Source organism: Scyliorhinus canicula, chromosome 8 (assembly GCF_902713615.1).
Source record: "Scyliorhinus canicula chromosome 8, sScyCan1.1, whole genome shotgun sequence".
Classification (NCBI taxonomy): Eukaryota; Metazoa; Chordata; class Chondrichthyes; order Carcharhiniformes; family Scyliorhinidae; genus Scyliorhinus; species Scyliorhinus canicula.
Window position 1 is genome coordinate 190330158 of NC_052153.1, and position 25262 is coordinate 190355419.

At 47.2% G+C, this 25262-nt stretch overlaps 1 protein-coding gene across 3 annotated transcripts in view; it reads left to right on the forward strand.

Annotated features, from left to right (window-relative positions):
• Nucleotides 1-25262, forward strand: part of poln (polymerase (DNA directed) nu) — a 479439-nt gene that overhangs the window by 56084 nt on the left and 398093 nt on the right. For all 3 annotated transcript variants that reach the window (XM_038805894.1, XM_038805895.1, XM_038805896.1), the window contains one exon: nt 22639-22747. In XM_038805894.1, the coding sequence (XP_038661822.1) occupies nt 22639-22747 (109 nt within the window). The remainder of the gene's footprint in view (nt 1-22638; nt 22748-25262) is intronic.

A 25262-nucleotide genomic window follows, 5' to 3' on the forward strand; every position in this document is an offset into this window, starting at 1 on the left:
CTGCTGCTGCAACTCCCTAATGGACACCTCCTGGGCCGCCTGAGCCCCAAGCAGCTTGTTGGTAGTCGCATTCAGGGAGTCCAGCAACTCAGCCTTCAGCTCCGCAAAACAGCGCAGAAGAGAGACCTGCTGCTCCTGCGCCCACTTCCACCAGTCCTCGGGTGTTCCGCCGGCCGCCATTTTGTCCTTCTTCCTCCGCTTTTATTGGGGAGCTGCTGCAGCTTTTTCCTTTGCCCCACTCCGGGTGAGCACCATAAATTATGGGGAATGCTCCTCTAGACACCTTCCCCTACCGGGATTCGTCGAGACAGCGCCGTTTGGGGCCCTCAAATCGGCCCAAAAGTCCTTAAGTAGCGGGAGCTGCGGTGCACTGCAAAGCCGATTTTCTGACCGCTCCACTCCTAGTCCAGGCCATCCACCGATGGAGAATCTGAGAAGGAGTGTTCCCACACGGGGAAAAGTCTAAACAGCACCACTACAAGCCCTTAAAAGAGCCCCAAAGTCCGAAAATAGTGGGAGCCACTGAACGTGCGGCTTAGCTCCGCATCACCGCTACCGGAAGTCCTTGTCCGCTTCTTCCATGGCCTTGGTGAGATCTTTTCACCGTTCTTCCCTCTGCTGCTAGAATTCAGCTTTCATAAAGGCCCTCAGGTCAGCTTGAGACCTATAAGCTGGCCCTTCCCCCGCTTGCATGCTTGCAGAGGCTTTTGTTTGCTGCTGCTTCAGACAAATCTTGCACTGTTTCTGAGGGTCTGATAACCAAGAAACATCCTATTCTTGGGGGAAAATACTCCTTGAACATTCACCCACGCCTTTTCATCGAAATTCCAACCTGTGCTGCCCAACAAAGAGCTCTTTTCTGCAACCTTAGGCAGGAGCTGCCTCTGTGTGATCACTCACTCCATGATGCACACCGGAAGTCCCGACCTTGATGGCTGTTGACAGTGCTGGCCACACCTTGCTCTGCTGCTGCAGGCTGAGTTGGAGAATGTGGTACAGCCTTTCAGCCCCTCCAACCAGATATGCCATTCAATTGAATCATGGATGCTATTTTCCTCAACTCCATTCACCTGCCATTGCTTTGTATCCTTTAGTATTATCACCTACGAAAGATCGCTCTATCACTGGCCTTTGTGTGAAGTACTGCTTCCTGGCATCATCCCTCAATGGCCTGGCTTTCATTTTAAACTGTCCCATTGTTTTGGAACCTAGCAAATCATTTAATAACCCTAAGGTCCTCAATTAGATAACCACTTGTTGTAAATGAAAGATGGGTAAATGTACGCCGACTGCAGTTTGCAGTAACCCTTTTTAACTCTGGTGCGTTATGTGGTGAGGTGGACAAAGGACATCAAATGAAGGTCCAACACAACTTAATTGAACACTTTACGAAAAACAATATTTATCAAACTATAAATAAAGTCTCAAATTTACACTAGGTGTCTACTTCTGGGCGGCATGATGGCGCAGTAGTTAGCATTGCTGCCTCACGGCACCGAGAACCCTGGTTCGATCCTGGCCCATGTGGAGTTTGCACATTCTCCCTGGGTCTGCGTAGGTTTCACCCCCACAACCCAACGATGTTCAGGGTAGGTGGATTGGTCATGCTAAATTGCCCACATTGGATTCTCTAAATTTTTTTAAAAAGCTATCTACTTCTGACATGCTCCCAAAGATTTGCTGCCCCCAGATCCACGGATTAAACTGTTTGTCTGAAAAAGACTGGTAATACCCTTTCAATAAGGTTGGGGCAGGCTGTTCCTTGGCCTTTGAGGGTTGGCTGATTTTCAGGATTTGCAGTCGTTACTTTGAGCTTCCCCTCTTGAATAGGAATGGTTCTGGTCTTCGGGTCATCTTGCCGGGGTGGTCTCTCGGAAGACAGTTGCAAAGGAGTTGGGTTCTAGGAACAGTGCTGAACAAGCTTACTCCGAATTGAAAAGGAGGGCTAACCACAGTTTTCAGTCAAAAAGTTCCACAAATACGTCTATGGATGACATTTCGTCGGTGTTAACGACCACAAACCCCTGTTTGGTTTATTTTGGGAGGATAAGGCCATTTCCCCTATATCTTCAGCTAGGGTCCAATGTTGGGTTCTATTGTTAGCAGCCTACAAATATACGGTTTCAACATGGGTCGGGCACCCACATTTTGATCTGCCTTCCCCTATTTCAGAGGATACAGCTTCTGCCAGTAAAACAGGAGATTGTCAGGGCCCTTCCTGTTGATTCCCTTATTTCCTATTTCTTTTATTTTGTCGTTATCATTTTTGTTCCATAGATATTTACCTTCAAGTCGAGCAGACGAAGTGAGGAACTCAAGTTTCAAAATAGTACGCTGTGCTATGCAGATTTAGCTTTTGAACAGAAGAACTCAGATTTTCTGGCACCCGAGAGATTGGAGGGATTTTGTTTGATTGTTTGGCTGATGGCCAATGGGTTGGCCAAAGACTGTATTCTGCCTGGTGAAAGACAGTGATTGGGTTCTGCAAGGTGGGGTGGTTTTAGAGAAACCAGGGGGAAAGGTCCTGGAAGCTGAGAGAAAACATGTGAGGAGCACAGATAAGGTAGATAATCAACATCTTTTCCCAAAGGTAGAGGAATCTAGAACTAGAGGGCATAGATTTAAGGGGAGAGATATAAAAGTGACCAGAGGGGAAATTTGTTCACACACAGTGTGGTGAGCATCTGGAAAGGGTGTAGCGATATGAGTGGGAGCACTACCATTGGTGCAGAGCATTGGTTTCCCATTGGCTCTGGCTGGTCATGTGCCTCTCGTCTGATTGGCTGGGACTAGTCATGTGACTTCTCACCAATTGGTCGAGAGGCAAGTAGACCCCGCCTCCGAGGCGGGGTATAAGTACCCAGGTTTCCCGGCGGTCGGCCTTTCTCTGTAGTCGACCACCGGGCTAACAACTAGCTGATTAAAGCCACAGTTTGGATCTTCATTGTGTCTCGCGTCCAATTGATGGTTCATCAAAGGGCTTGGAGAGACGGGTACAATTTTTTCCTTTAAAAAGCAGTTAGACAGTTACATAGGTAGGGTGGGTATACGACCCAAATGCAGGCAAGTGGGACTAGGGGCGGCATGGACAAGCTGGGCCGGAGAGCCTGTTTCTATGCTGTGAACATTCTTTCTCTATCTCTTCTCTATTCCTGTTCTGTTTTTCTCTTCTTTCCTCTTTAAAATGATTCCTGCTTGCTGTTTCTGGAACTGCAGAGAAGTCTTGAGATCCTGATGAATCCTTAGTGAAAACTATTACAGGTGAAAGTAGAACACTGAACTGAAGGCCTAGACTAAAAGAAACCAACGGGAAGATGTTCATCTGAAACAGAGGGTGCGATTCTCCTGAAAGATTTCAAAGTGGTAGCGAGCGGGAACTGCCACGTGTTTGCGGTGGGAGCCCAGCGAGGCCGGCAACGCAATACAACGTTAATTGGTCCACTTAACAATGCCCCAAGGGCTTCACGCCGCAAATGAAGGCTCGCCAGCCGATTCGCCGGGATTGCACTTGTCAGCCTTGCACTAACTGAATTCTCCCTCAGTGTACCCGAACAGGCGCCGGTGTGGCGACTAGGGTATTTTCACAGTAACTTTATTGCAGTGTTAATATAAGCCTACCTGTGACACTAATAAAGATTATTATTATTACAAGGTCGGGCTGCACTTAAGAGCATTTCACAGCCGACTCCCACTCAGCTCACAGCCATGGAGCCGTGACGCCCAGCCCCAAGGTTTGGAGATATGGACCTGGGGAGGCTCCAGGTGCAGTCGAGGCCAGGATGGATGTCCCATTCCCCGAGTGTCCCGGAAGGAGAGCCACAGGGCAGCCAGTGCCACCTGGGATGGTGGCAGTGGCCGACAGCTAGGGAAGCGTGGCTAGGAGGACTGGCCTCCAGTGCCTCAAGAAGGTCAATGGCCTACACTGAGCCGCATGGGTGAGTTGACACCCTTCCCGTCCACCCACATGAGCTGCAGCCCGGCTTATTGCCTGTGAATGACGATGGCTACTCACCCCCTGGCTCTCTGCAGAAGCCCTTCTGCTAAATTTATGTTTCTAAAAAGGAGGACTAATCTGCGCCAGTGTGACTATTTGCTGGGGAGGCCGTTGGTTCATGGGAGGCTGTTGGATATGGGGTGTCTCCTATTAATTGGCTAGAAATAGGGCTTAAATGGTGATCATTGGTTTCTCGCCACGGTATGGGATCCTGATTTTCCCAGAGGAGTGGGCTGGTTGCATTGGCAGCGTATTTCTCGTTCTTGGCCGCTCCCGCTATTCACCAGCTTCGTCGCACTTTCGCTTGAGTGAAACAAGGCCAGAGTATCGCCACTGGATACTTTATCATTTTACTTTTTGTATTACGTTTCTTAGCTTCACAGCTCCAGGGTCCCAGGTTCGATCCCGGCTTGGGTCACTGTCTGTGCGGAGTGTGCACATCCTCCCCATGTCTGCGTGGGTTTCCTCCGGGTGCTCCGGTTTCCTCCTACAGTCCAAAGATATGCAGGTTAGGTGGATTGGCCATGCTAAATTGCCCTTCGTGTTCAAAATTGCCCTTAGTGTTGGGTGGGGTTACTGGGTTATGGGGATAGGGTGGAGGTGTTGATCTCGGGTAGGGTGCTCTTTCCAAGAGCCGGTGCAGACTCGATGGGCCGAATGGCCTCCTTCTGCACTGTAAATTCTATGATAGTCTATGATTTATACCCCTCTTTCCCCTCTGCGTTTTTCTGTCTTTTGTGTGTGTGGAGGGTGTCATGAGTTAAAGAAGTGGGTCAGGAATTAGATAACCAGTTGTATTTGTGACATGTTTAATTATAGTTATTATTAATAAAAATTAATTCCGTTTAAATTTACAAACCCGGTGACTATAGTTACTTGGTAGCCAACGACCAACGGCTTCGGATTTTTATTTTTTAAATTGATACTTAGTTTTGTGTTGCGACTCTGGGTCAGGTATGTTCGGTGTCCAATGTCTCGCAAGGAATCTACTAAACGACTTGCGACTTGTCCAAACCAGGATCTTTATTAAACCACACGTATAAGATAACAATCTGTAACAGAACAAGTTATCATTGTGGTCCCCTGGAACTATCCCTTAGCACGACTGTCCTCTTGTCCGTCTTATAACCATCTGCCGATCACTGGATGTGCCCCCACTTATATCTGAGTGTCTTGTCACATGACCACTGCCCCGCGACCGCATGGTGGGTCACTACCGCCACCTGCTGGTTGGAGGTCGCACCACCAACCATCTACAATATTGCTTACAGGCACTTCACCACAAAGTAGGGCAGGAATTGAACATCATTTGCTCCCCGTGTCTGTTGGGGTCTCACCCCCACAATCCAAAGATGTGCAGGGTAGGTAGATTGGCCATGCAAAATTAAGGGGAGGCAGTGGCGTAGTGGTGTTGTCACTGGACCACTGTTAACCAGAGTAATGCTCAGGGTCAAATCCTGCCACTGCAGATGGTAAAATTTGAATTCAATAAAATCTGGAATTAAAACTCCACTGATGACCATGAAAACCGTTGTCGATGTTTGTAAAAACCCATCTCGTTCACTAATGTCGTTTCGGGATGGAAATCTGCCAACCGTACCTGGTCTGGCCTACATGTGACTCCAGATCCACTGCAATGTGGTTGACTCTTAACCGCCCCTCAAGGGCAATTAGGGATGAGCAATAAATGCTGGCACAGCCTGCGACACCCACAACCCATGAATGAATATTTTTTAAAAATTGCCCTTAATAGGAAAAATGTAAAAATTCCACCATCTGCCATGGCTGGATTTGAACCCTGTCACCAGAGCATTACTCTGGCTCTCTGGATTACTAGTCCAGCGACAATATTACTACACCACTGCCTCCCCAATGCTCCCCTTCATTGGCAGAGGTGTAGAATATAGAAGTACAAATATAATGTTGGAATTGTATGAAACACTGGTGAGGTCACAACTGGAGTATTGTGTGCAATTCTGGTCACTACATTACAGGAAGGACGTAATTGCTCTGGAGAGAGTGCAGAGGAGGCTTACAAGAATATTGTCAGGGCTAGAAATGTGCAGCTATGAGGAGAGATTGGATAGGTTTGTGTTATTTTCCTTGGAACAAAGAAGGCTGCTACATCTGATTGAGATGTACAAAATTGTGTGGGCAAGAGATAGAATGGACAAAATAAAATTGTTTCCCGTGGTGGAGAATTGTAGAACCAGGCAAAATAGATTCAAAATAAATAGCAGAAGGTGTAGAGGGGACATGAGGAAGGACCTTTTTACGCCGAGGGAGTATTGGGAGTCTGGAATTCGCTACCCGTGTTGGTGGTGGAAGCAGAGACCCTAAACTCTTTTTAAAAGTACATCGACCTGCACCTTCAGTGTTGTAAACTATAGGGCTATTGACTGGGTGCAGGACGGTGGGATTAGAAAGGGCACCTGGGTGTCTTCAGGCCAGCATGGACAAGATGGACCGAATGGCTTCCTTCTGTGCTGTAATTTTTCTATGTATCTATGGTTTGGCGTTAGCCCAAATTGTATCCCGCGGGTGGTATTGGCCAAAACAGGTCCAGTGTCAAATGAGATAGAGGTTCAAGTGCGAAGGTTAAAAAAACATCTGGATCATCTGATGAGAAGAGAACCACACTCAGAGCTAGTGGGACAACCTGGCCCTGGTGGGCTTGTCAGTGATCTGGCTACAGATGAAAGGAGTGCCGCAGCAAGCTATCTCGATGATGAACCCAGTAATGTTCTAGGGGAAACCGAGATAACTGCCCGCATGGATGCACCGTCGCAAATCGAGAGTCAACCTGTTGAAGTTCAAACCGAAGTTGCCTCTACTGCTGAAGCACCTGTTATGGGCCAGGTTTTAGAGAACCCCAAAGTGTATCATGGAGTTCACCTGACCCACAACTTTTAGTAAATTGTAGTATGGGGAGCACAGCACAGGTGTGGTGCAGCAGACATCTAACAGTATTTGTTAAAGCAAAACGATGTTTATTCTATGAACTCAAGTTAACCTTTTTAAAAAATGCAGTAAACATCTAAGCAACCATTAATTCAAATACAACCCCCAAAGAATACAACACTAAGTAATCCTTAATAAATTCCCAAACAACATCCAGAAGACAAAAGACCCTTTTAACACAGAGATCAGGTTTAAATTCTCTAATGAGAGCAGTTATCCCTTTGAAATCACGCAAATGAACATTCTTTAGCTTGTAGAGAGATCCATGCACATCTGCTGGCTTTCACTGCAGCTGTTCTCTCCGAAAACAAAACTAAAAAGACACAGACACACCCAAGCTTTTCTCAAAGTGAAACTAAAAAGCAGAGCCAGAGCTCAGCCCCAGCCACACTCTGACATCACTGCAGTAACATGAGCAGACAAACATTTCTTAAAGTGACATTCTCATGACACACCTCTTAGTGAATTGCATCACCTCAAAAGGATCAAGAAGTCCATTGGCTGACTTACCTTCTAAGACACTGATCCGAGAGCACTTGTATATTTTTGTAAATAGTTCCTTGGTGTTTAGAAGAATGTTAATCAGGAACGTAAAAGGGGAGGGATGTGATAGAGTGTCCCTTTAATAGAGGGGGGGGGGGAGGGGTCGAGTGACCTGATCGATCAATGGGACTGGAGCTCGCAAACTCCGGGGGGTGGAGTGCGGATTTCCCAGTTAGTTAGGAGTTTGGAGTCTTGTAAGGTAGCTTTTAGTTCACTCTCTGTATATAGTTCTTTACTTTAATAAACCTTTTATTCATTAAGCTGGGTGACTGCCCATCTGTCAGGATATTACATACCTTGACCTCATAAACTAACCCTTTTACCCCCTCTGGCGAATCTGCACTGTGCCTCCGCTAGGGAAGGAATAATTAAGCAACTGAGGAGCTTTGGCTCCTTTTTGGGATAAAAACTGAACCTGGAGTAGAGTAAATACTTTCCGGTTAAACCCCCAGGAGCCAATCTGGGGGGTGTTGCCTTTTTGTCTTTCCAGAGGTAGCTTCTGTTATCTGGGTGGTCCATGATTAGCCCACGCTTTGTGGGTTAAATTATACAAATCTGGTGAGTCCAGTAAAGTCAGATCTGTAAAAGTGGGATCACCTTCCGCTGTCCCTGGCGACAGAGTCCAGACCGTTAAGGTGAACATTCTCCCAAGGTTTTGTTTTTATTTCAATGCCTCCCCGTTTTCTTCCCTGAACCTTTGTTTGCCAGAATTAGCAGGTTACTGACCTCTTTAATTTGGGCGGGTAAGTCACCAAAAATCCATAGGGTGTTCCTTCAGAAGGACCGGCAGTTGGGTGTGGGTGTGGGGGGGGGGGGGGGGGGGGGGGGGGTGGCATCTGCCATTACCCAACTTGCTCTATTATTATATGAAAAGGTGCTGGGGTGGTTAGGAAACCAAATTCTGTATGGAGGTTGATATGGAGGAGGGTTCATGTGGGGGCTTGGGTGTGTGGGCTTTGGTGATGGCCTCGCTCCTGCTCTCCCCGGCGAAGTATTCCTCAAACCCAATAGTGATCTCTACTTTAAGCATATAGAGGCAGTTTAGGCAGCACTACAACCTGAACTCTATGTCACTATTGGCCCCCATCTGTGGCAATCATTTGTTTGTGCTGTCGAGTCTAGATGTTTGAGTCCAGAAGGCGAAAGGGCCGTGAGAACTTTGGGGATCTGAACATGAGGGGAGTGTCGAGTTGCCAGTTTGGATGAACTCTCAGGGACGGACTTGTTCCGCTACTTCCAGCTGCGCAATTTTATTCGAAGGTCTGTCCTACATTTCCTTTAGCTCGACAACCAACCCTGCTTGGCCAATCTCATTGCCGGGGGAAGGTCTGACAGGGGGAGCATTTCAAATATCTGTGGGCAGATCCTGTCAATGGATGGAGCTTTGCTGGACCAGGTGAGAGAAAGTGGGTGGAGGAGCTAGGTCCTATTCTAGATGAAGAGGGGTGGTGTGACACCTATTGCAGGGTGAACTCCACTTCATCCTGCGCGTGGCTCAGCGTGATTTCAGCTCAGGTGGTGTATAGAGCTCACCTAACCAAAGCAAGGATGAATGGGTTCTTTGCGAGAGTGGAGGAGAAATGTGGACGGTGCTCATCACACCCACATGTTCTGGTTGTGCCTTAGGATGGTCACCTTTTCGGTCTCCTTCTTCAACACCATGCCAGCGATTCTCAATTTCAATCTGGAGCCTTGTCCGTTGGTGGCCATTTTCGGGGCGTCAGACTCGCCGGGGCTGCAGACGGAAGGCGGACATTCTGGCCTCTGCCTTGCTGACATCCTGGAGGCGAGTTCTGCTTGGATGGAGATCCTCTACTACGCCTAGTGCCTCGGCCTGGTTGGGTGACCTTATGGAATTTCTATATCTGGCAACGGTTAAGTGCACTTTTAGGGGATCGGTGGAGTGATTCTACCTGAGGTGGCAGCCATTAATTTCTTACTTTAACAAAGTAGTTGTCATCATTGGGCGGGGCGGGGGGTGGGGTGGGGGTGGGTTGAGGGTAGTTGGTATTGTGAAAAGATTATATGATAGGTTGTGTTAGTCTTTTTTTTGAGTGTTTTTGATGTTACATTATACTATGTAACATCAGCTATGTTAATGATATTGTTGTCCTGTTGTAAATGAAAATTTTCAATAAAAATATTTTTAAGAAAACGAATCCTGAAAAATGTTGTTTGCACCACGCAGGAATTAAAAATGTCGTCAGCAGAAATGGAAGATTTATGGGTCTTAAAGTGGAGAAGCACATAGAATGGGTGAAGCAATTAATATTTATCATAAAGGAATAGTAAATTATGAATTTTCTTGGCCTCCAGGGGCCTAAACTAAGGACAAGAGCAATCAGTAGTCAAGGCACTGGGGTGAAGATATTAAAATAGTAACAAAGAACAAATGCACCTGAGAACCTGCAAAATTACAGAAGCAATTAGGGAAACAGCAACCCAGCAACAAATTGGATAAAGACCACTGTGGATATTGGGAGCACTTGACAAACTGTTTTAATATATTTTATGCTGTTTTATTTTGTATTGTGTGCTGCATAAAGGTCCTTTTTCTGCCTTTTTGAGCATATATTTTATACAATTCAGTAGAGAACCAATTTAATTTTTAAAGCTTTCCAATTCCCGTGGGTCACTTGCCGTACTGTGAAGTGGATGCAGTGATGGGACAGTACATAAAATAACTGCATTTTCTTTGCTTCCTGATTACAAAATAGCTGATACAGAAATTTAGGATATGTGGACTTAACATATTTATGTATTGGTTTGGCATTTTAACACTTCTGAAGACTGATTTAAAACTAGAGTTTGCACAAATCTTGCTCATGGAGGATTTGAGGAGGAAACTTTCATTTAAAAAAAATGAATTTAAAGTACCCAATTATTTTTTTTTCCAATTAAGGGGCAATTTAACATGGCCAATCCATCTAGCCTGCACATCTTTGGGTTGTGGGGATGAAACCTACGCAGACATGTGGAGAATGTGCAAACTCCACACAGACAGTGACTCAGGGCCGGGATTCAAACCCGGATCCTCAGCGCCATAGGCAGCAGTGCTAACCGCTGTGCCACGTGCTGCACTGGAAACATTCATCTGAGCTAAATTGTTAAAAATGACATCGTAGATTAACAAGGCAATAAAAAGTGCCAACATGGCACAGGAGTCTATTTCTAGAGGGATCGAATTCAAAGTGAAGAGATTATGCTCAGCTTATCCAGGACATTGAACGGACCAAACTTGTGGGCAACACGGTAGTACAGTGGTTAGCACAGTTGCTTCACAGCTCCATGGTCCCAGGTTCGATTCTCGGCTTGGGTAACTGTCTGTGCTGAGTCTGCACGTTCTCCCTGTTGTCTGCGTGGGTTTCCTCGGGGTGCTCCAGTTTCCTCCCACAGTCCAAAGATAGGGTGGATGTGTGGGCTTAAGTGGAGTACTCTTTCCAAGAGCCGGTGCAGACTTGATGGGCCAAATAGCCTCCCTCCGCACTGTAAATTCTATGATAAGACTATGATAACTCGGAGTACTGTGCACAGCTCTAGTCTCCATATTCCAAAAATAACGTGGAAACGCCGGAAAAAATACAAGATAGGTTTACAAGAGTAATAGAAAGCCAGTTGGTGAAGCATAGAACTGGAGCCAATCCTTGCCACTTTTGAAAGCATTCATTACAGAGTTACAAATTACAAGCATGCACCTCCTAATCCAACAATCACAATTTAAGTCTGTGTTGTGTCATGTGAGAGTACCTTTAAGAACCGGGTGTTTATCAAATAGCTATAGTGGATGTACCTTTAAGAAATGGGTGTTTATCAAATAGCTGCAGTGATGTCAGAGTGTGGGTGGAGCTGGGTTGGCTGTCTTTCACTTTTATATTTTCAGCAGGCAGCTACAGTGTGTTTTAGTTTTGTTTTCCGAGCTGGATAGCTGCAGGCAAAGCAAGCAGCTGTATAATGATCTCTCTCTCTGCAAGCTACAGACTGTCTTCAGCTCATTTGAGGATTTCAAAGTAATACCGGTTTCTGTAGAGAATTTAAACCTGCTGTATTTCTGTAAAAAGAGCCTTTAGAACTTATGGATGTTGTTAGGAAAGTTATGAAGGGTTACTTATAGAATATTGTATCTGTGAGGATTATTGGTATTGATAGTTGTTAAGATGTTTACTGTGTGATTATAAAATGTTAACTGGATTCATAAATAAACATGGTTTTGTTTTAAAAGTACTTTAGATCTCTGTTGCATCGCACCTGTAAAATAGGTCCTTGTGCTCCCCATAACTACAATCTATTAAAAGTCGTGGGTCAGGTAAACTCCATGATATACTTTGGAGTTTTCTAAACCCTGACGCATAACAGTTAATTTATACGGGCTGGGAATCTCCAGCTGATGCTGATCACCTGCATACAACTTAAAAAAGGGAGACTTGCATTTATAAAGTGCTTTTCATGATCACCAGATGTCTCAAAAGACTTTACAGTCAATTTATTATTTTTGTCAGAAATGTGGCAGTCCATTTGTGCGCAGCAAGTTTCCACAATCAGCAGTGTGTTAATGACCAGATAATCTGATTTTGTAATTTGTAGAACCTGAATGGGAGAAGCAACTGGAACACACGGTGGAGTAGAAATGAATGCATAGATACATAGAAGATAGGAGCAGGTGGAGGCCTTTTGGCCCTTCGAGTCTGCTCTGCCATTCATCACAATCATGGCTAATCATCCAACTCAATAGCCTAATCCTGCTTTCTCCCCATAGATCCCATTTACCCCAAGTGCTATATCCAGCCACCTCTTGAATATATTCAACGTTTTAGCATCAAATACTTCCTGTGGTAATGAATTCCACAGGCTCACCACTCTTGTGTGAAGAAATGTCTCCTTATCCCTGTCCGCAATGGTTTACCCTGAGTCCTCAGACTGTTACCCCTGGTTCTGGATACATCCATCATTGGTAACATCTACCCTGTCTAGTCCCGTTAAAATTTTATAAGTCTCTATGAAATCTTCCCTCATTCTTCTGAAGTCCAGTGAGAACAATCCCAACCTCGTCAATCTCATATGAGAATCCCGCCATCCTTGAAATCAGTCTGATAAACCTTCGCTGCATTCCCTCGAGAGCAAGAACATCCTTCCTCAGAGGAGACCAAAACTGCACATAATAGTCCAGGTGTGGCCTCACCAAGGCTCTGTATAATTGCAGCAACACATCCCTGCTTCTATACTCGAAACCTCTCAAAATGAAGGCCAACATACCATTAGCCTTCTTTATCACCTGCTGCACCTGTATGCTTACCTTCAGCGAATGGTGCATAAGGATACCCAGGTCCCGCTGCACACTCCCCTCTCCCAATTTACAACCATTCAGGTAGTAATCTGCCTTCCTGTTTTTGCTTCCAAAGTGAATAGCCTCACACTTATCCAAATTAAACTGCATCTGCCATTGGTTTGCCCACTCGCCCAACCTGTCCAGATCTTGCTGTAGGATCCCTGCATCCGCATCGCAATTGACCCTCCCACCTAACTTGGTATCATCTGCAAACTTTGAGATGTTACATTTGTTCCCTCATCCAAATCATTAATATATATTGTGAATAGCTGGCACCCAGCACCAATCCCTGTGGTACCCCACTAGTTACTGCCTGCCAATTTGAAAAGGACCCATTCATCCCTACTCTTTGTTTCCTCTCTGCCAACCAGTTTTCTAACCATCTCAATACATTTCCCCCAATCCCATGCGCTTTAATTTTGCACAATAATCTCTGAAGTGGGACTTTGTCAAACGCCTTCTCAAAGTCCAAATATACCAAATCGACTGGCTCCCCCTTGTCGACTGTACTGGTTACCCCTTCAAAGAATTCCAACAGATTTGTCAAGCATGGTTTTCCCTTCATAAATCCATGCTGACTCTGATTGATCCTGCCACTGCTTTCTAAATGTTCCGCTATAAAGTCTTTGATAATGGATTCAAGCATTTTCCCCATTATCGATGTACGGCTTACTGGTCTATAATTCCCTGCTTTCTCTCTACCTCTCTTTTTGAATATCGGAGTGATGTGAGCTACCCTCCAATCTGCAGGGACAGTTCCAGAGTCTATAGAATCCCGGAAGATGACCACTAATGCATCCACTATTTCCAGAGCCACCTCCTTAAGCACTCTGGGATGCAGATTCTCAGGTCCTGGGGATTTATCCACCTTCAATCCCAACAATTTTCTCAGCACCATTTCTCTACTAATGTTGATCCCCCTCAGTTCTTCCCTCTCACTAAACCTTTCACATTTTCCAGCATTTCTGGTATCTGATTTATATCCTCTTTTGTGAAGACAACCAAAGTATGTATTCAGTTGCTCAGCCATTTTGTTGTCCCTTATTATGCATTCCCCTGTTTCTGTCTGGAGTGGCCTACATTTCTCTTTACCAATCTCTTTCTCTTCACATATCTATAGAATGGCTGGTTTATTATGGAATACACAGAATCACAAAAAACACTGCTCCTTTATCTGAAGGGTCACTCTCCCTGACCTGCACCCAGGTCAGAGTTTTTACACAGAGCGGTTTTCCCTTGTTAAGGGGAAACACTGCCCCCAGTTATTGGGGGAATTCATACTCAGCTGCATAAGGGGGAAATCAAATGGGTCATAGTCATTGGCCCCCAAAGGAGTCATAACACCTCTTCTCCCCCTCCCCAAATCCAGAGAAACGTCCATGTCCTCAGGCTGAGGCCCTCTTGTTTGTTAGTTTGGGGAGTGGACGGCAGTCCGGCATTGTCGGGCGGATCTAGGAGATGTGTAATGCATCGGTGACCGTGAGCTGACTAGGAATGGCGTTTCTGGAGTTTGTTCTGGAGGCTCCGGCGTGTGGCAGCGGATGTGGTCCAGGTGGCGGCTGGCTTCATGTCCCTGTGTCTGGACCGAATAGGAAACCGGACCAGTGGCCCGGAATACCACGCCCGGGACACATGTGGGGGAACTGTCAAAATTGCGTACATATACAGCGTCCCCCTGTTGGAACTTGCGTCACTACAAATACGGACCTGTGTCCGCCTTGGAGTAGTCGTGCCGCTGGCGGATCGCGCACCTATGTCTGGGATGACCAGGCTGAAGAGGATCTGGAGCCGACGCCCCATCAGCAACTCTGCTGGTGCCACACCCGTGATGACATGAAGGGTCGTCTGGTAACTGAATAGCAAAGGGCCAGTCGCATCTACCAAGACCCTGCGGTTAGCCTTTGCATTGGTTTTTGAAAGTTTGGACTGTCCTCTCGGCCAAACCATTCAAGGCTGGGTGATACGGGGTGGTCCATACATGCCGAATTCCAGTCGAGGCCATGAACGCTTCAAACTCCTTGCTGGTAAACACAGAGCAGTTATCCGACACCAACACTTTGGGTATGCTGTGGGTGCTTGTCTGCTGTAGTCTTTGTGGTCACGGTTTGCATCGTGAGAACGTTGAGCCACTTTGATTGGGTGTCTACCATCACAAGGAATGTCGTTCCCTGAAGTGGGCGGGCGAAGTCTATGTGGACCCGGGACCACGGTTTTCCCGGCCATTCTCAAGTGTGTATTGGCGCAGCTGATGGGGCTTTCTGGTTCTTCTGGCACAGGCCACATTGCTAGGCCAGTAAGCTGAGTCCTCCATGGACTACTACCAAGGGCAAACATGCCGACTGGTCCCCATATAGCACGGTCAGGTGGGTGGTGCCGTCAATGGCCAAAGGCTCGTCAGTCTTGGTCTCCAATTGGGCGTCCGTGTTCTGAAGGTCCAAAGTCTGGAGACCAGACTTGACCATGTCCGGCGGCTGATCACTGAGACTGCCGCTCTGGTAACGAGCTCTATTTCAATGGGGTATCCATTCACCTTTAATTCAATTCGGATGGGTGCGAACCTGGGGGCTGTAGCGCAGAGCAACTGCTGGTACTCATCCTCCTGGTGTTCCACACAGTATGTTCCGCCTCCAGAGGGGCAGTAATGTGTGTGGTTGCGGCAGGGGATGGGGCCCTCCCGGGCTTGTCTGGCATCCCGACCCTATTCGCGGCGTCCATCTTGGTGTTCCATTTCAGGAAATTCTCCTGGTCGCGCCTGGGTGCATATAGCGACAGCCTTGAGTCCTGCAGGGGTTCCCGCTTCACGGATGCTCGTGTTGTTTGGGCCCGTAAGCAGGCAGTCGCTCCAGCGATCGATTGACCCCGTGCTCCAAGCTGTCCCGGGAAATGTGATGTTCACCACCCTCTGCAGGGTTAAGTCGGCCTCCTTAAGGAATCCTCTTTGGGTATTGGCGTCTCGGATCCCACATACAAAACAGTCTTGTAGGGTTTCGGACAGTGCAACCTGAACTCACATGAAGTGGCGAGCATCCTCAAGCTTGCCAAAGAGTCACCGTTTGATTCTCTTTGGGCCTGTGAGGCTGGTTGAAAACGAAACTGGCGGACCATTATAGATAGTTCATAGAATTTACAGTGTAGAAGGAGGCCATTCAGCCCATCGAGTCTGCACCGGCTCTTGGAAAGAGCACCCTACCTAAGGTCAACAACTCCACCCTATCCCCATAACCCAGTAACCCCACCCAACACTAAGGGCAATTTTGGACACTAAGGGCAATTTATCATGGCCAATCCACCTAATCTGCACATCTTTGGACTGTGGGAGGAAACCGGAGCACCCGGAGGAAACCCACGCACACACGGGGAGGATGTGCAGACTCCGCACAGACAGTGACCCAAGCCGGAATCGAACCTGGGACCCTGGAGCTGTGAAGCGATTGTGCTATCCACAATGCTACCGTGCTGCCCTATCAAGGGCTGCGGGTTAAGATGTCGACCAGGGCCACCGACATGGTGAAAGGCTTGGAGTCCGGTCTTTCCGGGTGGGTGAGGCTCTTGATGAGCACCGAGGTGGCCCCCCCAACCACTGCCAGAAGGATAATGGTCTGTCGTTCATCTCCAACGATTCCGTTTGACCAAAACAAATTGCATCTGCTCTATGTATTGGGTCCAATCATTGGTACCCGTGTCGAATTGGTTGTGTTTCCTAATGTGCAGCATCTCATCATTCAGAGTGGGCCTGAATGAAGTGGGTCGGCGGTAAAATGAATGACAGGTTTATTACGGAATACACAGAATCACGAAAACCACTTTTCCTCTCCCCGAAGGGCCACCCTCCCTGCCCCGGTTTTCTCTTGTCAAGGGAAACCCGGCTCCCAAATACCGGGGAGGTTCATACTCAGCTGTGTAAGGGGGAAATCGAATGGAGCACAGTCCTTGGTCCCCAGGGGGGAGGTCATTACACTATCAACTCAGCCATAACTGACAGTTAAACAAAATTAATATACAATTAACACTAAGAGGGTATAGCTTGAGGAATGACTGTGCAAGTGGGGGCTGTGTTACCGAGAAAAGAGAAATTTGGGAGGTGGAAAGAAAGTTTGGTATGGAAGTGTTTGACATGGGAGGTGGAGAGAAAATGTTTCTACTTGTGGTGGAGTCCAAAAATAGGATTGTAAGTGGAAGGTCGTGACTAATAGATCTAATAAGGAATTCAGAGATATTTCTTTGCTGAGAAAGTAGTGAGAATGCGGTATTCGCTTCCGCAAGCAGTGATTGAGTTGAATAGTATAGAACATAGAACAGTACAGCACAGAACAGGCCCTTCAGCCCTCGATGTTGTGCTGAGCATTGTCCGAAACTAAGATCAAGCTATTCCACTCCCTGTCATTCTGGTGTGCTCCATGTGCCTATCCAATAACCGCATGAAAGTTCCTAAAGTGTCCGACTCCACTATCACAGCAGGCAGTCCATTCCACACCCTAACCACTCTCTGAGTAAAGAACCTACCTCGGATATCCCTCCTATATCTCCCACCCTGAACCTTATAGTTATGCCCCCTTGTAACAGCTACATCCACCCGAGGAAATAGTCTCTGATCGTCCACTCTATTTATCCCCCTCATCATCTTATAAACCTCTATTAAGTCGCCTCTCATCCTCCTCCGCTCCAAAGAGAAAAACCCTAGCTCCCTCAACCTTTCCTCATAAGACCTATCCTGCAAACCAGGCAGCATCCTGGTAAATTTCCTTTGCACCCTTTCCAATGCTTCCACATCCTTCCTATAATGAGGTGACCAGAACTGCACACAATACTCCAAATGTGGTCTCACCAGGGTCATGTACAGTTGCAGCAAAATCCCGTGGCTCTTAAACTCAAGCCCCCTGTTAATAAACGCTAACACACTATAAACCTTCTTCACGGCTCTATCCAGTTGAGTGGCAACCTTCAGAGATCTGTGGGCATGAACCCCAAGATCTCTCTGTTCCTCCACATTCCTCAGAACCCTGCCGTTGACCCTGTAATCAGCAATCAAATTTTTTCTACCAAAATGAATCAAAATAGCACTGATCCCTGTGGTACACCGCTGGTAACTGGTCTCCAGTCTGAAAATTTTCCATCCATCACCACCCTCTGTCTTCTATGTGATAGGCAGTTACTTATCCAATTGGCCAAATTTCCCTCTATCCTACACTTCCTTACTTTCTTCATAAGCCGACCATGGGGAACCTTATCAAACGGACATCAAATGCTCTCCCTTCATCTACACACTTAGTTACCTCCTCAAAGAATTCAATCAAATTTGTGAGGCAAGACTTACCCTTCACAAAACCGTGGTGACTGTCCCGGATTAAGCTGCATCTTTCCAAATGGTCATAAATCCTATCCTTCAGGATCTTTTCCATTAACTTACCGACCACCGAAGTAAGACTAACCGGCCTATAATTACCAGGGTCATTCCTATTCCCTTTCTTGAACAGAGGAACAGCATTCGCCACTCTCCAGTCCTCTGGCACGATCCCCGTGAACAGTGAGGACTCAATAATCAAAGCCAAAGGCTCTGCAATCTCATCCCTTGCCTCCCAAAGAATCCTTGGATATATCCCATCTGGCCCAGGGGACCTGTCGACTCTAAGGTTTTTCAAAATTGCTAATACATCCTTCCTCAGAACATCTACCTCCTCCAGCCTACCTGCCTGTATCACACTCTCATCCTCAAAAACATGGCCCCTTGGTGAACACTGAAGAAAAGTATTCATTCAATGCTTCTCCTCTTTCTTCTGACTCCATGCACAAGTTCCCACTACTGTCGTTGACCGGCCCTACCCTCACCCTGGTCATTCTTTTATTTCTCACATAAGAGTAAAAAGCCTTGGGGTTTTCCTTGATCCGACCCGCCAAGGACTTCTCATGTCCCCTCCTAGCTCTCCTAAGCCCTTTTTTTTTTAGCTCATTCCTTGCTACCTTGTAACCCTCAAACGACCCAACTGAACCTTGTTTTCTCATCCTTACATACTCTTCCTTTTTCCTCTTGACGAGACATTCAACCTTTTTTGTGAACCATGGTTCCCTCACACGGCCATTTCCTCCCTGCCTGACAGAGACATACCTATCAAGAACACGCAGTATTTGTTCCTTGAACAAGCTCCACTTTTCATTTGTGCCTTTCCCTGACAATTTCTTTTCCCATCTTATGCTCCCTAATTCTTGCCTAATCGCATCGTAATTACCCCTCCCCCAATTATAATACTTGCCCTGCGGTATGGCCTTATCCTTCTCCATTGCAATAATGAAAGACACCGAATTGTGGTCACTATCTTCAAAGTGCTCTCCCACAACAAATTTTGGCCTGGTTCATAATCCAGTACCAAATCCAATGTGCCCCTCCCCCCCTCTTGTTGGCCTATCCACATATTGTGTCAAGAAACCCTCCTGCACACACTACAAAAACTGCCCCATCTAAACTGTTCGACCTATAGAGGTTCCAATCAATATTTGGAAAATTAAGATCACCCACGACAACTACCCTGAGACCTTCACACCTATCCATAATCTGTTTTGCAATTTCTTCCTCCACATCTCTATTACTATTTGGGGGCCTATAGAAAACTCCTAACGTGACCGCTCCTTTCCTATTTCTAACTTCGGCCCATATTACCTCAGTAGGCAGATCCCCTTCGAACTGCCTTTCTGCAGCCATTAAAGTATCCTTGATTAACAATGCAACTCCTCCACCTCTTTTACCACCTTCCCTACTCTTACTGAAACATCTATACCCTGGAACTTCCAACAACCATTCCTGTCCCTGTTCTAACCATGTCTCCGTAATGGCCACAACATCATAGTCCCAAGTACCAATCCACGCTCCAAGTTCACCTACCTTATTCTGGATGCTCCTTGCATTGAAGTAGACACACTTCAACCCACCTTTCTGTCTGTCGATACACTCCTGCGACCTTGATACCCTCCTCAGTACCTCACTACTCTCAACACTGGCTTCTGGACTACAGCTTATTTTCCCATTCCCCTGACAAATTAGTTTAAACTCCCCCCGAAGAGCCTTAGCAAATTTCCCTCCCAGGATATTGGTGCCCCTCTGGTTCAGGTGCAAATCATCCTGTCTGTACAGGTCCCACCTTCCCCAGAATGTGCTCCAATTATCCAGGTAACTGAAACCCTCCCTCCTACACCATCCCTGCAGCCACGTGTTTATCTGCGCTCTCTCCCTGTTCCTCACCCCACTAGCACGTGGCACAGGCAACAAACCAGAGATGACAACATGGTTTGTCCTGGCTCTCAGCTTCCACCCTAGCTCCCTAAATTCCTGTTTTAAATCTCCGTTCCTTCTCTTACCTATGTCGTTGGTACCAATGTGTACCACGACTTGTGACTGTTCCCCCTCCCCCTTAAGGATTCTGAAAACACGGTCCGAGACGTCACAGACCCTGGCACCCGGAAGGCAACATACCATCCGTGAGTCTCTTTCGTTGCCACAGAACCGTCTATCTGTCCTTCTAACTATCGAGTCCCCATGACTATTGCTGTCCTGCTCGCCCTCCTTCCCTTCTGAACCACAGGGACGGACTCAGTGCTGGAGATCCGTTCACCGTGTCTTACCCCTGGTAGGTCGTCCCCCTCAACAGTATCCAAAACGGTATACTTGTTACTGAGGGGAACGACCACAGAGGATCCCTGCACTGACTGCTTCCTCCCAGCCCCCCTCACCGTCACCCATCTATCTTGATTCTTCGGAGTAACTACATCCCTGAAGCTACTATCTATGACCACCTCTGCCTCCCAAATGATCCGAAGTTCATCCAACTCCAGCTCCAGTTCCCTAACGTGGTTTCTGAGGAGCTGGAAATGGGTGCACTTCCCACAGGTGAAATGAGCAGGGACACTGACGGCGTCCATCACCTCAAACATCCTGCAGGAGGATCTAACCGTCTCTGTTGGCAAGAACCGGATTACGTCGCGGTGTGGTGAGAAACAAGTAATTACCAAACAAAGCCAATCTCCATACAATTAACGGGAATGACTCCCTCTCTAACGGCCTCCTGTGATCTCACCCCCACTCCAGAAAATAGTCACGCGGGTGCCAATTAGTACATTTTTTTACAAACGTGGAACTGGCGGAAGGGCTGCTGTGGGGATCCGAGGAGGTGAGTAGCCATCTTCGATCCCAGACCATGAGTCCAGGGACACTGGTGCTACTGCCCCAGTGCTTGGTGGGGGGTGGGGGGGGGGGAGATTCGCTGCCGCCATTGGTGGTGGGGGGGAATGTCTCCGCACCCACAGGTCTGTCATGCGACCCCCTGGATCATGTGTACCTATTACGGGGGCAACTCCAGCTCCTGCCCGCCTGACCCACCGACGACCCATAACTCCCATCGATCGTGGCAGCCTCTGGCCGCACGGCTGAAGGTTATTGCTAATAGGGAATTGGCAATCGTAGTAAAGTGAGCATTTCACAGCTCCCAAGTGGATTCTCATAGATAGGTGTGCCATGTCACAGGTGAGAGTTATTGCCTAGCACCCATTCAGACTGTTTTGTATTTTATATCAAACAATTTATAAATTATAAAAGTGCTCAAAAACCAACATATTCACAAGCGAGCATCTTCACAACAAATGTGGCCACGACCCCCTTTAGTCGGCTTACATATTTTACATTTCCCAATATGGTAAGACACGTATTTACAAACATTTATATACAATTTGGCTTGGCCTTAGATTTCCCTCTGACCGGCCCTTGCGGCTTTGTCCCTCTTGTTTGTCCCTTGAATTCCTTTTGCATGCCTTCCCTGGCCCGCTCCCCTCCCCCTCGTTCCTTTTCCTCTACACCGTGGCTCGCCCGTGTCTCCGCTCCCCGCTCCTCCCTCCCCTCCCCCTCTTATTCTGCACCACCTTTAGCTATGTTCGGCTCAGCCCCCTGCGCACGTGGAGGTGGAGTTTGCCCTGTGCAGTGTTTCGATCCAGAGTCTTCCCCCTATCTCCATGCCTAGTTCCTCCTCCCAGATTTTCCTCTGGTTGGCCTGTTTCTGTATTTCAGGATTATTTGTGGCTTATAGATACCCATGAGTACATTGTGTATTTAAACATGATGTTTGCCTAATACTGGTTGCCGGCTACGAGCAGGTCTTGAAACAAGTTGGTGAACGGCTTCCACATCCTGTGGAGGCATTCTTCAGAGCCACGGATGGTGAATTTTACTTTCTCCAGCTTGAGAAATTTGGCCAGGCCGGCCAATCTGCAGCCTTCGATGATGCTGCCGACTGTTACCCGAGCAGGGGTCTCCGGCGGGCGATCAGAGAGACAAAGGCTAGGGCATCGGTCCCCCTTCCCATGAAGAGGTCTGGCTGATCTGATACCCCGAAGACCGCCTCTTTTGATAATGGCTCCACCCTCACTCCCATAACCCTGCACGTGGCCTCAACGAAGGCTGTCGAGTACCTGACAAGTCTGGGGCAAGCCCAGAACATGTGGGTGTGAATGATCGGGCCTCCCTTGCACTGTTCGCATTTGTCCTCCACCTCCGGGAAGAACCCGCTCATTCGGGGCCTGGTTAGGTGCGCCCTGTGCACCACCTTTAGCTGCTTTAGGTTCAGCCCTGCGCACATGGAGGTGAAGTTTGCCCTGTGCAGTGCTTCGATCCAGAATCTATCTCCATGCCTAGTTCCTCCTCCCATTTTTTCCTGTCGTTGACCTGTTTCGATATTTCAGGATTATTTGTGGCTATAGATACCCATGAGTACATTGTGTATTTAAACAGGATGTTGGTCTAATACTGGTTGAACGTGACCTGTGAAAACCTTTGTTTCAGTTCAGTGGAGAAATGAAATCGAAGAGATAGCCACAGATGGAAATAACAAGAGGAAGACCGGAACAGACATAGAGCTTCAGAAGGTAGAATCTTTGCAGAATGAACAAAGGTACATAGATTTTTTTAACTGCAAATAATTTGAGAAAGTGTTCTGTTTGGAAGTAAAACGGTCTACCTGTCTTTAACATGCCAATGAATCGTATTTAGCCTTAGATGAAGTTTGCCACTCGCTTTGCGCTGCACTCGTAAGCAGCCTGGCTCCAAGGAGACACAATCCTGACAAGCCGGGGGTTGCTACCGGTCTCACAATGACCACAGCTGTGGCATATTAGCATAGTGATTATACTTTGGATTAGTATTCAGGGACCAGGTGTAAGATTATATACACTGAACACTGTTAAGACCTTTTTTATAGTCTCTCTTACTCTGGACTATCATGGGGCTGAATTTTACTGACCCCCCATGGGGGAGCACATAGGATACGAGGGGTGGCTAGCGCATCATCCCCCCCCCGGCTGATCCCCAAAACCATGTGGGCACCAAAATCAGCTGCCTACCTGCCGCTTTTAAACAAATAATTAACAATTGTTTTAGTTTATTACCAGACCAATTGACTGGAGCAATAAACTGTTCATATCATTAAATAGTTGGCATGAGAAGATGGGGGATTGTCCCAATACGCACAAGGCACCCTTGAAAGAAGCCCACTCTCACCCATCTTCCCACCAATGATGATACTGCCTCGCCCCCCACAGCCCTTTGCTCCAACCTGCCTAGCCTCCAAAACTCATCCCCCCCCCCCCCCCCCCCCCCCCGGGCTTCTCGATCCCACCCATCCAATATTTACCTTCTGCCAGGATCCACGTCCTCTTCACCCGTTGGCCTCCTTGCTGTCCCAGCAGCACCTGCTACTGAGCTAGGGTGCAACTGCGACACCTCCGATTGGTCAGCAGCCCTTGAGGGCAGGACTATCGGTCCACTGACAGAACCATTTAACCCACTGGCAGCTCATTATGGCTGCTGGCCAACTCTTGCAACTAGGGGGGGGGGAGAGCAATATGCCCCCCCCCCCCCCCCCCAATCCAGCCTATTAGTCCAAATCCCATCATGGCAGATGGGGAATTTAAGTTCAGTGAATTAATTTTTAAAATCTGGAATCAAAAAGCTAGCATCAGTTATGGTGATCATGTACCACCAGATGATCATAAAAACGCACTTAGTTTACCCTTTAGTGAAATAAATCTGCCATCTTTACCTGGTCTGGCCTGCAAATTACTTCAGACCCACAGCAATGTGGTTGACTCTTAAATGTCCTCTGAAATGGCCGAACAATCAACTTGGTTGTATTCAAGAAGGTGGATTATCATCACCTTCTTGATGCAATTATGAATGGATAATAAATACTGGCCATTTCATGGAAGGGGATAAATTATAAAGACTTTATGCACTGGAACTTTGAATTGAGTATATTTGGACAGATGGAGACTCCATACTTTCCAACACCGGAAGGCTTCACCTTCATCCAACAGGTTCCATGAAATGGAATGAAAAAAATAGCTTTCCTGGTTCTCTTTTTTTCAAATTTAGAGTACCCAATTTTTTTTTCAATTAAGGGGCAATTTAGTATGGCCAATCCACCTACCCTGCACATCTTTGGGATGTGGGGGTGAAACCCAAGCAGACATGGGGAAAATGCGCAAACTCCACATGGACGGTGAGCCAGGGCCGGGATTGAACCCGGGTCCTCAATGCTGGAGGCAGTAGTCCTAACCACTGCACCACATGCCGCCCTGCTTCATGTATTACCTGTATGGGTCGTACATGAAATTAGTTTGGGAAAGCTCAGCCTAGTTCCAACTGTACTCAGGCCAATAGCCCCAAATTGGACATTAATTAGCAATCTCACCAAAGCGTATTCAAAAGGAAACTGTCTATTAGTATGAGAGGAAGACTAGGGTGGCATGGTAAGCATAAGAAGGGTAGTAGAGGGCTTGAGTGGAGCATAAACGGGGAGATGTGGGAATAAGGACAATCAAACCATTGAAGGAGATATTTTTAATTGTTCATGGGATTTGAGGTTCGTCAGCAAGGTCAGCTTTTTGTCCATCCCTAATTGCCTTGGAGATGGTGGTAGTGAGCCATTCCTTGAACTATTGCAGCCCAGCTGATGTAGGTACACTCGCAGTGTTGTTAGGCAGGGTGTTCCATGATTTTGACCCAGCGACAGTGAAGCAATGGCGATATAATTCCAAGTCAGGATGGTTTTTGGCTTGGAGGGCAAATTGCAGGTTGTGGTGTTTACATGTATCTGCTGTCCTTATCCTCCGAGGTGGTAGAGATTGCGGGTTTGGAAGGAGCTGTCTAAGGAGCCTTGGTGAATTGCTGCAGTGCATCTTGTAGATGGTACACACGGCTGCCACTGTGCATCGGTTTTGGAGGAAGTGAATGTTTCAGATAGTGAAGGCAGCACCAATCAGATGGGTTGCTTTGTCCCGGATGATTGAGTTTTGTTGGAGCTGCACTCATCGAAGCAAGTGGAGAGTATTCCATCACATTCTTGACTTGTGTTGTGTAGATGGTGGATAAATGTAGGAATGGGAATATGGTGGTGGTGGAAATGGAGA